This window comes from Monomorium pharaonis, chromosome 6 (assembly GCF_013373865.1).
Source record: "Monomorium pharaonis isolate MP-MQ-018 chromosome 6, ASM1337386v2, whole genome shotgun sequence".
Taxonomy (NCBI): Eukaryota; Metazoa; Arthropoda; class Insecta; order Hymenoptera; family Formicidae; genus Monomorium; species Monomorium pharaonis.
This window is the reverse complement of record NC_050472.1, coordinates 9,815,204-9,830,110: the sequence shown is the minus strand read 5'-3', so window position 1 is coordinate 9,830,110 and position 14,907 is coordinate 9,815,204. Positions and strand designations below refer to the sequence as shown.

Below are 14,907 nucleotides of genomic sequence, written 5' to 3'. Positions count from 1 at the left end.
CATCCAGGATGGAAGAAAAGTTTGACACATGACTTACATGTCACGACCTGACTTTTTATTTCCTTCTTACATGCGGCACATCTATATTTCGCATATTCATCGACCATATTAGTAGGTATCGGCTGATGCCGATCCTATCGATACGGGCGCCCACTCACGTACGTAACTTTAATTAATATACACGTCACTATAAATGTCTACCTGTCGCGACATATATGACCCGCATGGAAAATATACTGATTTTCCGCATAGATCCACGCACTCTCGCTAGAAAACTTTGGTCCTGTTTGGTCCTTACGCTTATTCTTACAGCCACGACACCTTTTTATAATTTTCTTTCACTTCTTAATCACTTTAAATTAACTGCATTTGCGGAGCGATCTTTGACACGTCCATCACGGTAGAGACGCGAGAGAGAGAGAGAGAGAGAGAGAGAGAGAGAGAGAGAGAGAGAGAGAGAGAGAGAGAGAGAGAGAGAGAGAGAGAGGAGACGACGACGACGACGACGAGCGGGATTCGCGACTTTACAAAAAAGGAAGAGATCAACTCCGTAGTAGAGGGCGGATTAAATCCTGTAAGAGGCTGCGCGGAGGTAAGAGCCCCCAGGGAAGCGAGGAGTAGAATAAACGTCGCATTGTTACTACAGTCTACTCTCATAATTCTAGTTGTCGCTGAAAAATTTCCGCGCGGTGCTTACCTCACGCTCCCCAAATTTAATTAAAACGATTTAAGCAACGCGGATGAGCATTATTAAGCATTATTTATAATTCTCTGTCTTCGAAATTGTCTCCACGAGATCGTCAACGTTTTGTCAAATTGATTCGCCGATATTCCTTTCTGTCTTTTTCAGCTTGACTCACTTTCTGGGCCAGCAATGCGGATTTAACAACCAATTGAACAATACCAAAAAATGGTTTACCTACTTTGTTCCGCTCGACGAGGCCTGGACAAACCCGGAAAATAATGATTTGTCAACCATTAAGAAAGTCTTTATGCCCAAGTACAGTTATTACGTGAGTAAACTTTTTAAATGCATATTGCAAAATCTTGAACTTTTATTGATCTTGAACTTTCAAGATTATTTTCGAGTCGTCAGAGACGCATATTCCTTAATCTTTTTCTTGTCTCGTTAGATTCTTAAATTTTTTTAATGGCTGTACCGTTTTACTTTCGAGTTCGCGTGCAAGTGAGTTTAAATTTCCATTTCTATTATTTTTTTTAAATACACACGACGCAAAAAGATCTTCCCAAAAAGATGTATCTTAACTGTAAAAATATATGTAATTCGTTTACAGGCGAAGAAGATATTGGCGCGACACCTCATAATAGCCAACCAGACGTATAGAATGACGAAACTGATGGAAATGAATCTAAACTTCAAGGTCAAGGTAGAAAACGAAGGTGAGTAGATAAGTTTTAGAACGGTACGCATACTCATTGGCGTTTACCGCGTAGATATCCTAACGTCATTCAGGGTAACGGACGTCTCACGAAAGTTTTATTTGTCTGAACGGTGCGAAGTCTGTCGTATTCACACGCGAACGTAATCTAGACGCGCAAATTCGCAGATATGGTTAAAACAGTATAGACACAATTTTCTAGAAGCAAACGTGTTCTGTCGCTAACATATTTACCTGTTTTGCTACCGTCTTTTACGATGCGCTCGCTCACGTTTGTCATTGCAAGCGACCGAAACCTCGAACCGTTGCGTCGCAGAAGCGCCTATCATTGATATTCTCAAACCTGGCGGTTACTGTCTGATTACATGTAGCTGAGAAGTACGACGAAAACGCAATCCGCCGACTCCAATTCTCATAATTTGGAAAAAGGCCTTATTCTAAATAATTACAAATTATTAGAGCTAAAAATAATTGAAGGTGATAGTTGGGATAAAAATAAACTAACTTTTTCATAATAGGGCCTAAACGCAATGCCAGGCAACAAGCAATAAGAACAGAAATAATGAAAGACAAAAAGAGAGAAAAGATCTTCTTCTCTCTTTCTCTCTTTCTTTAAAATGGCCGCTGGAATCTGCGCAGAACCGTACCGAAATTTGTCTTGAGTATGAGCACACCTTGTATTCTTCCACCATGTTGTATACTGTAACTGTGCTCCTGAGCGACGGTCAACTTCGCTTCGGTCCCTGGTCACGGCCCTGTGCCGCTCTGGTGGCGGGGCGACTGAATTCTCGTAGTCTTACTGAAAACAACTTAAACGCCAGGTACGTTAAGCGTACCACTCTTTTCATGCCAAACAGAAAATTACCGTTACGCCAATAAGGTTGCGGAAAAGACGGGCGCTTGTTAGGCGACCGGGGCGTCGGCGGCTCCGACAACCAGCTACACAGCCCTAAAAATGGTACAGGAGGAGGTTCGGTGCGGTTGCGGATGGAGTCGGGAAGGCGAGAGGACTATCAAAAACGTAATATCAATTAAACGAATAAGAATAACTATTACATTTGGCGAGTTGAACACGTACAGAATCTTAACGCTCAGTCGAGCGGCGGTCACTACCCACGCACGTGTCGAGCGGGTGATCGCTCGCGATTAAATCTCCCGAACACAGGAACGAATATCGAAACGCAGCTTCACGTGTACGAAGATTCTCCGGCGCACAGTGGGACCAAAGCTCTGTTTGAGTGGACAAAACTTTATAAATAAAAGTTATTGCCGGAACTTCTGATTATTTTTATTTTATTTAGAAATGTTCAAAGCATATGAAAACAGATGTCATTTTATGAATCATTGTCAGAATAACGATAAAACCAGGCTCAAAGTCCGAGATTGTGAGAGACTTCGAAACGTTTCATAAATCGTAGTAGTAACACGTTTGTTTGATAATCCTAGAAAACAAACCTTAAAAATAGGTAAAATGCAATTTTTCAAGTTTTTTTTAAATCTTTTTATCTTAAAAATATTGAAAAATAATTTGGAATATTAAATAAATGTAAAGAAAAAAAAAATCTTCTCTATTGTAATGATGCACGTAACAAAATTATAATTTTCCTCGAGAGTTACAAAAAAAAGCCTCACAAGTCTCTTTGTTTCTTTTAAGAATAGAAAGGTAAAAGTATCCACAAAGTGTACGCAAAAGCGCATCTGCTCATATTTGCTTCTTTTAAAAAAAAGTGTATTTCCACTTGAACGTAAACTCTTCTGTGTAGCATATACTAACTACTCAGTATTAGTTTCGCTACAGATATCAATTTTGCTTTTTATTTTGTTCGCTAAATAATCCGAAATATTTTTATGGCCGCCTTTATTTGAGATGACATGGGGATATTTTTTGGGATTGAAATTGTAATAATACATTTTTTAAGAAAAGTGTACAGAGAAAATTCTGTACAGAACGCCATGTATCATACACGAAATATTGGATGCTAAGATATAAAAAAAGATCAAAGAAGAATAGTATTTCTTTAATAATAATATTTTTAATTTTAAAGATTAAAAACTATTACAACTTAAACTACCTATTTTTCTATAAAAATAACTAATGACATAAATAAGACTATTTTTCTTTTCTGGATCATTATGTTTGACGCGTGCCGTTTTGAATGAAAAATTTTTACAACTATTTTTATTTTATAAGTATTATTATTAATATAAAATATTGGTTAGATTGTAAGTTATTTATAAATTTGGCGTAACTATCCATAATCATGGCAGTCAGATAATATTTCAATGTGTGAAGTATATGTATTTATTCCAACCTCGAATCCTAGCTGAGGTAATATTTTTTCGCAATAAATATTTAATTTTCTATAGAATTGTAAATTAATAATTATTAAAATTAAACAACCGAAAATCGACATTCAATATTCAATCTCGTAAATTTATTATTTTAATGAAAAAATAGAGCTGTGTTTTAAATCTGATGAACCAAGTCGGCGCGCAATTAAAGTTGAAATAAATACATATAATGATTTACACATTGAAATATTATCTGACTACCAAGATTATGGCCAGTTACGGGGAATTTAAATATAACTTACGATTGTTTGAAACAAGTTACTGGTGACAAAATATTCGTTACTTTATTGATTAGATTGTTTAAATAAATGCTGTCTCGGTCGTCGTTCGTTTGCGATTGTTATTTGTCTCAACTTCGTACAATTGTCGATTGATGGTTGCATTTCAGAAAGAGAAAAAATTATGATTCAAACCTACTTTAACTTTTTTAATGCGTTTATATATTAAGAAAAACTTTTTTTATAAGTTGTTAAAGTTGTCGAAAGTATCAGAAAATGTTCTGATATATTTAGAAGTTAATTTAAATCATTTGCAATAGCAAATTTGATGAAGAAGAGGTTTTGTCAACTTAAACAGGGCTCTGGTCCCACGGTGTGGCGGGTCTACGCTCTTCTATGTGCCGCTGATCAGCACCAAACTTCCGGTAAGATGATGATCTTGCCAAGAGCAATCGGGACGAACAATATCTCACAGTCTACCCGACACACGACGGATTTGTTCGTTCTCAAATATGTTGTGCCCCTTATTTCAGAGACACGGTAGTTGGGATCGCTGTCGTTACTCCTCGGGTCAGGTTCCGTGAGAGATTAAGCCGTTTACAGAATAACACTATATATTTACTCTTTTTTAATTACAATTGAGTTACACTTGATAAACCCGTGACAAAGTATCGTGCAACATACGTTTGTCGCTGTATAATGTGTAGCAAGCCCACTCGTTGTCTTTACATCGAGGTTTATATACATCAATTTTTGGCGTATAACCGAGGAGGATACTTCCGCGGTCACTGGCCTTTGATCAATGCACTTGCTTAGCCAGCAATTGCTGGCTGTGCAGATTTCACCCCAAAATCATGATTTTGGGTGTTGTTTCTTAAGCAACTGGGTGCATTGCCCGGTGCGATGCCCGGTATATAGGCTAGACGACGTCCGCGCGCGAGGTGTCATTTGACACCTTTTATCGCTTGCTACATTTCTTGTGTGAGTGCATCACACTCACAACACTCCAAAACCGCCATTTATCTGGTTTTATTAAAATGGATCAATTTTTATAAATTTTAGTCGCCATATTGGATCTGCCATTTTAAATTTTTAAATTTTGACATTATATTTGTTAGTAGCGAAAAATCTCTATATATTGTTACGCGCGTACTCGCGGAAAAGAAAGAAACACTGTTTAAACTCGAAACGAATGGTTTTATTGGGCAATTACAAACACGTCCGTTTAAACACGAGACCGAAATTCAACTCTCCGTTTACCTTTGTTGTCAAGATAGTGACAGCTGACAGCGCTCTTCTAAGAAATCAATAAATCGATCGACTTTTGGACAGCTGAGTCGCGGCCGAGAAGTATCCCAGGCAACCAGCTGACGTCGAAATGACGTGAATATAAGGTCAGTTTTTGACCCGTTCGACGTCAGTTTATGACGTCAAATTGACGTAATGACGACGTGAGTTTGTCTCGTAAAAAATGACGTCAGGTTAATGACGTTTACTTACGTCATTTTTATGACTATCCCAGGTAGTAAAAGTCGCCGTTATTCTGACATTTTAGAAAATATTTCGGATACATGTTCTATATATGCAGTATACTTGCATTGTGAAAATATCGAAATAACATAATTATAATGTAATAAAAAATTTACGTTGTTTCTTAACAAGCATCGTTACCCCACCACACCATGGTCACATCTGGGATCGCCTAACTTCCGCGGTCACCCATCCAATTCTGAACCGCCGTCGACGTTGTTTAACTTCGAAAATCGTAGCACTTTATCCGCACACTCTGGGTACGCTTTTCGCGAAAGACGCTCCAAATCCGCGTCCAACATCGTGTAATTCTTCCCCGGACATTGCATATGAATCGTGAATTGCATATAAAAATTTCGACCGAAATTACTCTCGCCGAAACGAAGCTCCAACTTTGATTTGAGCTTTTCAAAAAAAAACGAAGCCTGTGTAAAAGTGGGAGCGGTGCACTTGCACACGGTTTAAATGAACACTATGCATTTGGACACAAAAGAAATTTTATTAAAAATGTACACCAGTTATATGCACACGTAAAATTTGACCACCGATATTTGCACACGAAAAAATGCCCACCGTTCACTTGGACACGTAAAAGTTGCACACCATTCATTTGCACATCGCTCACTTGCACACCATTCATTTGCACATCGTTTACTTGCCCACCAAGAAATGTGTAACGATCATTTGCACACGGAAAGATGCGCACTGATCATTTGCACACGGGAAGATGCGCACTGATTATTTGCACACGGGAAGATGCGCACTGATCATTTGCACACGGAAAAATGCGCACTGATCATTTGTACACGGAAAGATGCACACCGTTTATTTGCACACCGTTCAGTTGCACATCGTTCAATTGCACACCGTTCATTCAAACGCATATTAAATATTTATACATTGTGGCTGCGTTTGCAATGTGTACATGGGTTAGCGACTTGGACGGGGTTGGTGCGGGAGAGGGGCCGAAGGCCCTCTTTGCACCCCCTCCTCGTGTGTGTGTGTGTGTGTGTGTGTGTGTGTGTGTGTAAAGCATTCACTGCACCACATGGGTTTGCGATTTAAATGGTGTGCAAATGATCGGTTTGCATCTTTTCATGTGCAAATGATCAGTGCGTATCTTTCCGTGTGCAAATGATCGGTGCGCATCTTTCCGTGTGCAAATGATCAGTGCGTATTTTTCCGTGTGCAAATGATCGGTGCGCATTTCTTGGTGTGCAAATGAGTGGTGGGCAAGTAAGCGTTGTGCAAATGAATGATGTGCAACTTTTACGTGTCCAAGTGAACGGTGGGCATTTATTCGTGTGCAAATATCCGGTGGTTAAATTTTACGTGTGTATGTAATTGATGTACATTTTTAATAAAATTTGTTTTTGTGTTCAAATGCACAGTGTGCAAATGCACTGTGGTCATTTGAACCGTGCGCAAGATATCGTGTCCAATAACACCATGTCCAAATGCACCGTGTCTATTTGGACCGTGTTCAAGTGAGTGCCACCCCTAAAAGTAAACGCGCTTTTCCCCGCAAACAAGAAGCCAGAACCACGGCTTTCTCCGATTTATTCCAACGGTTCGTGCTCGCGATCAAAGAGAACTGCGTGAGAAACTTACGCAACGGAGCCGTTCCGTCGTAAATATCCGGCTTTATTTTAAAACTAACGGGCGCCTATGTATTTCGCGCACCCTCACACGCACCGGACATTTGCGCCGCGCCCCCCGCGTCTCCGGTCTACAGAATGTTATTAGAAAGACTTAGCTGTAACCGACGAAGCTTCTCTTTGTAACGTCGCAGCGTCGCGGTACATTCCTCCTCCTTCCGCGTTTGACTCTCGCGCAACAGCCCGCATCTCCTCCAGGAGAACTTTCAAAATTCCTGACTCTCCCTCCGAATTCCGTGCATCCGAGCAAACATTCTTTACGGCAGCAGGAGCGTGGGACCGAATCACAACGGAAGAACGGGGAATAGACATTTCCTTATCCCGAGATGTCCAACTGCTTGTTCTCCTCACTTCGAGCACTTCGTAATACACAAACTCGCGCGCGTTTTGCATGATTCGTAGAACGGATCCTAGACAAACTCCCAAAATGATACGCGCGCACTCGCGGAAAAGAAAGAAACACTTTTTAAACTCGAAATGGTTGGTTTTATTGGGCAATTACAAACATATCTGTTCAGACACGAGACTGAGATTCAACTCTTCGTTTACATCCGTTGTCAAGATAGTCACAGCTGACAGCGCTCTTCTAGGAAATGAACAAATCGATCGGCTTTCAGACAGCTGAGTCGAGGTGTATACCGGACAATGCACGTAACAATATAAAGTTTCATTAAAATCCGACAAAATCTTGACTTTTTGCCACTTTTTCCGGTCTCCCGGCCCACTGTGCATGGCAAGATTCACAGAGACATGCTTTGAATAAAATTTTTTTAACAAATAGAAATAAGCGAAATGAGTAAGTCAAGTTCATAATACACATTCTGAACCAAATGAAATTGTACCTCATTTTTCTTATTTGAGAGTGAAGTTTAGGTGTGGAGAGGATCGACAACGCAGACACATGAAAAATATATATTCATAGCTAAATAAATCATACCAGACATATTACACTTATACATTTTTGAATTCTATTTCATTTATTTCGTGACTTTATAACTTTATTAATGTAAAAATATCATAAACTATTATATATAACGAAATTATTTGAAAATACTTTGGTTAATGCATTATATTTTCCATTACTCATTTTATGTGAATTTCCAAGTCTATACTACTACACAAAAATATTGATCGATGAATTTACATATACAAATCGGTTTTTAAACTCTGAAATGTCTATAAAACGATAAAAAATTTCTTTATTCAAATTCCGTATTTAGTTTTTGGCCAAGATTTTAGGTCGCCTGGCTCACTGTGCGTTCACTTGGACACGTAAAAGTTGCACACCATTTATTTGCACACCGCTCATTTTCCCACAGTTTATTTGCTCAACGTTAGTAGGAATAAGTGGAGAGTTCTGGATAGGGAGCTCCGAGGGGAATGCGGGGCGCGGGGTAACGTTGCGTGGCGCGGCGGGGGTATGACGTCACGCGGGGAGGGGTAAGGGTCTGGATGATATCATCACCTTTTGAAATTCCGGTTTTATGGAAAAACTGTTCTTGTGAGATAAGAATAGAATATATTTGTTATTTTTTTAAAAGTTCATAAATTACGGGTAGGAGGCTGATATCTGTAACTTTTTTTTTCTCTCGTGCGTTCTCAATCCTCATTCATTGCAATAGTATCCGGTATGCATCAAACATGTATGTGACATATATATATATATATATATATATATATATATATATATATATATATGTTTTATTATCTCATATTTTATTAAGATGTTTATTCTTATTATTATTAATGTTTATAAATATAAACAATTTCTTCGCGCCGATATTTCGGCTGCGTTTAGGTACAAAAGGTATAGCGTTGAATTACAACTTTTAGAAACGTCTACCTAAGGTGCATAGTACAAAAATGTGTACAACACTGTTATCGGTTTTTTTCATCAGATCTGGCTCGAACGTAAACTGCTTTAACGTATTACTCTTGACCGAAAAATTCATGTAAAAAACCATATCCTCACGTTTAGGTCAAGGGATATAGACAAAATATAACTGCTTAGAAAGCGCATAGGGCTACAGTCAGTGTTTGACGCAAAGAATCGAAGTAATTCTCAAAAATGGCTCTGAATAACGCGGAAGTAATTGATATCGCGAACGATGCAATGGTGGTAGATATCGAGGACGACGTGGATAATGCGAATAATGTGGTAGACATTGTGGCTATTGTTCAAAATAACGAGGAAGATGTCATCGTGGACGATGCTGACGACATTATAGATGTTAACTTTGAGGATGTGATGGACGATGAGGATGAAGAAGGCGTAATATCCGAGGACAGCAATTATGCTAGTGATTACAATGAAGAATTTAACGATACTCTCGAGAAACACCTAACACATGCAGAAGTAAATGCGACAATCGGGCGTACAAAACATTGTGCAATATATTTTTATTATACAATAGAAGGCACTTATTCAGCATGTGCCGAGTGTATAATGCGAATAGCAGACACAGATTTCCAAATAATGCACGCCTTTCGCAAGCATGTAACTGACGCGTTCGGTAGGCTAGATGGCAAGTATTGTTCGAATTGCAGACAGCCTATGTTCGTGCTAATTCCATGCAATATGTGCCCAGTGTGCACACAGTAAAGACTATGATTGCTAAAAAGACGTTGTAAAAAAAAACTTTGGGACAACTTGATCAAGTAAGTTTTTAGATATATATATATATATATATTTAAAGTATATATATATAATAATGTTAAATTAAGAGATTAATTAATAATTTAATTTTTTTCCCAGCCATAAATTTATCTGGAAGATATTCGCATACGCGAATATATAAATATATTAAGGAAAAATTTTGGAAGCGATATCGAAAGATTAATAAAGCAAATAACGATGCTTTAGGATAATGCATATGGAGAATATGGATTGGCAGATGTATGGGATCAATTATTTGGAATGTCACCGTTAATGGATGAAAATCAAGAAGTTTTTGGATTAAAAAAAATATATACTTGAATTTAATTATTAAATATATGAAATGCAAGTTTCACTTTCCCATCCAAGAATATTCTCGTTCGCTCTCACCCTCATTCCTCGCATGCTCTCGCTCTCACTCATCGCTTTTATCCATCGCACGCTCTCGCTCACTCGCACTCATCGCTCCCACACATCGCGTACGTATTCTCATGCGCTCTCGCTCCCACCCGTACGCCACCATCTTTACACGCTCTCACTCACTCACTCGCTCATTGTGTGCGCTCTCGCTTGCGATATTTTTTTATTAAGAAAAAAAAGATATATGAAATAAAGAAAAAATAAGCAATATAAGTTTTACAAATATTTATTTTTTGATATTTATACATATAAAGGGGGGTAATAATTTTTCTTACATATTAAACGCTAAAGCTAGGAACTCGCAATCGACGAGCCGACGTTTATCAAAAGTGTCACTGGTGCGTATCGCGTTAGGTATTTGGTCAGGATTCGTTATGATGGACGCGATATTGGAGAATCGCGCAAACTGTACGTCGACATTATCGACGATTTTAAGTAGTCGATCAAACGTTAATTCGATACAATCATCAAGCTCGAACATGCGGCGTACCGTCAACTCGGTCATTATCATGTATACGATTCGTGATTTCAAACGTATGAAGTTAACGTTACTGATCACGCAAATTCTGGCCGTTAGTGGTTCACCGCTTACAAAATTGTACAAGTCCTTGGTCCGAAGGAGATTTATAACGCTACATCGTTGTTCATAAAGTCTCTTCCACGTTTCGAAAGACATTATCAGTTCGTTCCCCCGATGATCTCCTATGGATATCTCCACGTAACTAGATGGACCAACATTGATGCCAATCTCAAGATATTTGTACCATGTACTTGTTAGCGGGTATCGTCTGCTTAGTATGCGAACCGCGCGACGCTCCGACAAAGTACTGTAGAAAAAGCAATAATATAAAAGTAATAATATTTTACAAGTAATAATATAAATGTTGAAAAATAAAAGTAATAATATTTTACAAGTAATAATATAAATGCTGAAAAATAAAAGTAATATTTTACAAGTAATAATATAAATGTTGAAAAATAAGAGTTCACAAAAATCAAACTTACGCGTCACATTTCTTCTCACACGACATATAGCGTTTTCTACTGGGAAAACTAGTGCAACACTGGTGCGCACTGAGTGCAATTTTATTGTTCCACTGTAAAAATCAGTTCACATATTTTCAGTGTTTAATATTCTACTGACAAAATTGATGCAAAAAAATTGCACCGAGTGCAAATTTTGTTCCACCGTCTTTCGAGACGGTGGAAGGTGCCAATGTAAATTAAATAGATGTTATGTTCGTGCTTTAAGGTATTACATTAAAGTATATGTTATTACATTATTTTAATAAACTTTATAACAATGAAATTGTTTAATTTTTAAACCTGTCTAATGATGTGTTCCACTGAACCACAATAAACCTGCACTATTATTGCGCTAGTGGAGTTTTCATCGAAATCTACCGCAGCGTTGGTGCTGCACCAGTTTTCCCAGTAGAAAACGCTAATAGTATCGTAACAACGTTTCGTACCACTGCTGCTTTCTTTGGCGGAGAACATTTCGTTCGAGTAGTTCATACAATACTGATCGTATGAAAAATAGTCTGACTTACCAGTTACGGTAGAGAGGGAAATCTTTTTGAAGAGAGGGAAAAATTCTTCAAAGAGAGGGAAAAATTCTTCAAAGAGAGGGAGAGACAAATGTTGAAATTTAATATCCTCCCTTTGGGAAATAATCTCGAACATGTCGTAACATGTTTCGTAACACATAAACGTATGTGAACGAACGCGAAACGTATGTTTAACGTTCGTTCACGTTTTTTCACGTACGTTTTTCACGTTTATTTATATTTGTTTCACATTCTTTTACGTTTTACATTTAACGTTTATTACGTTCTTTACGTTTTTCACATACGTTTAACGTTCGTTTACGTTTATTTACGTTTGTTTCACGTACGTACATAAACGTGAACGAACGTTAAACGTATGTGAAAAAAAAACGTAAAGAACGTAATAAACGTTAAATGTAAAACGTAAAAGAAAGTGAAACAAATATAAATGAACGTAAACTAATGTGAAACGTACGTGAAAAAAAACGTGAACGAACGTGAACAAACGTATAAGAACGTTAAACAACGTTAAAAAGTGTAAAGAACGTAATAAACGTTAAATGTAAACGTAAAAGAACGTGAAAGAACGTTAAAAACCTGAAAAATAACGTAAACAGATTGCAAGGATGGGGATAATAAGAAAAAAAAAAGATATATTTATAAAGAGTATATGTTTATTTATGACAATTCCACCAATTAAATATTTTAAATACATTTTGTAAAGCGCAATTTGTCACATGTTGTGTACAACGTAAGGTATGCGTAACATCCATCTCGTTTAAAGATCCTATATCTTCATAGTGTGTCTCAATATTTTCAACGTATATGTCTTCTCTCGCGTCATCTAGGAGTAAATTCTGCAACCATTTTTGTTTGTCGTGTCCTTTGACATATACGACGGGCGATGTTTCGTTCTTAGTTGGCGTCATTGTAATCAATTTCTTAGCCATGTCATATGAAATTATTCCATCATTCCATTGTAATCCATGATAATGCGTAAGCAACCACGATGCCTGACGTTTGTCGGCGTTGTTGAGTCGATGCCATGGCATGAGATTTCGAAAAATGTAGTGAGAAAGTTCAAATCCATCTCCGAGAGCGGCAAACTCCTTAACAATAAACTTTTCTCTAACGAAAAAACCTTGCAAGTCCACGAACATTGGTACGGACATGACGGTGTCTCTGTATAGGTAATCGAGAAGACTGCGCTCGACCTTTGATGCATTGTAGATTTATATATCGTCTCCAAATTGATTTCAGAAGAAAAGTATGGCGGTACACTTAGGTGATTTTGTGCACAACGTTGGTCAATGGGATGTACTGAACCACGCGATCGTGTAGGATAAGACAGTACGCGGTGGTGCTCGCGAGGAAGTTCTCTTTGCATTTAAACTCTAAGCGCACGTCCACGGTCGCGCTTTTAACTGATTCATTTGGTCGAGAGCAATCGATGATTACGAACGGGCCTTTTTGCCGAAAAGTTGTGACAGTTTGATTTGGCTCGAGATAATCATATCCGTAATAGGTTTTACAGAAACGTGTGTATGTGTCGTAGAGAATCGACCAATTATTTTTTTCAAAATCCAGATTTATATCGTCATACGGATAACATTCCGAGTTTAGATATAGTTTTACGTTTGTCAATTTGCAATGATCGAATCGACTCGCGTCCTCGAGCATGACGTTCTTCCGACCGGCTTGTAGAGCGAAAATGATATATCGTGGCTTTTCGAGTTGAGTAGCAGTCTTAATGGCCCACGAATGTTGGGTTGTGCGTTGCAACAGCGAAAACTCGTACAGATCCCATGAACGAAAAGCCATGCTCAGATATCGTCCACTTTCGAGAGCACGCAACATTGACAGTTTATTTATCTCGTTCAGCAGTACGTGTGGCATTCGCCACTGTACTTTGAATAATTCAATTTCAGGCTCTCTCGCTGGTTCACCAACTAAACAATTGTTGTCGTTGCGCGCGCGTATCAAGATCAACTCATGACGAGCGTCTGTAATCTTCGCAAAATCCTAGTAGCATGTTGAGTGGTACACAAAAATTAAAATATCCGTTCGGAGGATTTCATGGATCCCAGCCGGCGTTCCTTGCGATTACGCTTCTGTCGGATGACATAGTTACATAGTTCTTGAGGGAGCTGGTTATTCCAACGTTTCTGTTGCGATCAATCTCCACACCGTCGAGCTCGTATCGAATCTCATCGAACATGAACGCAATGCAATTATTTCCCAATGTCACATCAGATCCCTCAGCTGGTTTTTTTATCGTAAGTTTTCCCTCAATGTATAGAAAACTTTCAGATAACGTGTATAAATCTTGCTGTTGTATAGGTATTCTTATCTCATCGCTGTGTTTGAACGTTGTGTTGGCAAACGGATTATATGTGTGAGTCTCGATCTTGACGATGCGATCGTCAAAGATGGGCTCGTCTTCAACGTTTAAAATGCTAGTCATTGTCGCACCACAAATCCTAGAAATTTTAAAAATTCAACGTTTGACACGGTAAGCCTCTTTTTCTTGAAACAGTCTGATGACTGAATATTACCCAAAGGTATAGCAGGGATATCGGATGACTTTTGTAACGTTAGTAAGTAGTGCTTTCGTCGTAAAGATGTTTGCGTTTATTCTTCTCGCCCGTTCCGATGCGTTCAGTACGAGCATTTCACGTTCACGTTATCGTTGCAACCGTCGTTGCACGTGCAATCTGACGGTGATTTCTTCTCCTCGAAAATCAACCAATAATCCGTTCTGATCGACAACGCGTATCGTCAGATCCGTAAGGCTTCGCACAATGATCGGCAGGTAAATGATCTGCGACGGTATTTCCGAGATCTTATATCCAGGCGGCACATTCGGTGAAAACTCGTGTATCATGTGCACGCTTTTGTTGTTGCTGTACGCACCCGCGGTCACGTTGCACTCTACGCTGATAATGTTCACGTTCATTATGTTGATCGACACGTCCGACTCGTGCCATATTCGCGATTCCAATATACGCTTCGACGTAAATCCCAACAGCGAGCCGATGTTGTTGGGTTTACCAAAGTTTATTTTATAGCCACATTTCATCTCACATCTCATCGTATTATAGTTCGCACGAATCGTTATCGGGT

At 38.5% G+C, this 14,907-nt stretch overlaps 2 protein-coding genes across 8 annotated transcripts in view; both read left to right on the top strand.

The window, feature by feature from the left end:
• LOC105836032 (fasciclin-1) overlaps positions 1-14,907 on the top strand; it is a 154,451-nt gene that overhangs the window by 76,228 nt on the left and 63,316 nt on the right. For 5 of the 7 annotated variants that reach the window (XM_036288855.1, XM_036288858.1, XM_036288857.1 and 2 more), the window contains 2 exons: positions 851-1,013; positions 1,296-1,401. In XM_036288855.1, coding sequence (XP_036144748.1) covers positions 851-1,013; positions 1,296-1,401 — 269 coding nt within the window. Of the gene's footprint in view, positions 1-850; positions 1,014-1,295; positions 1,402-2,257; positions 2,846-5,247; positions 5,605-14,907 lie in introns of those variants that run through there. The other 2 variants (XR_004963832.1, XM_036288856.1) reach the window with 2 other exon arrangements.
• On the top strand, positions 9,002-11,116 carry LOC118646288. The gene is made up of 2 exons (XM_036288875.1): positions 9,002-9,816; positions 9,914-11,116. The coding sequence occupies exon 1, from the start codon at positions 9,227-9,229 to the stop codon at positions 9,758-9,760; it is 534 nt and encodes a 177-aa protein (XP_036144768.1). The 5' UTR covers positions 9,002-9,226; the 3' UTR covers positions 9,761-9,816; positions 9,914-11,116.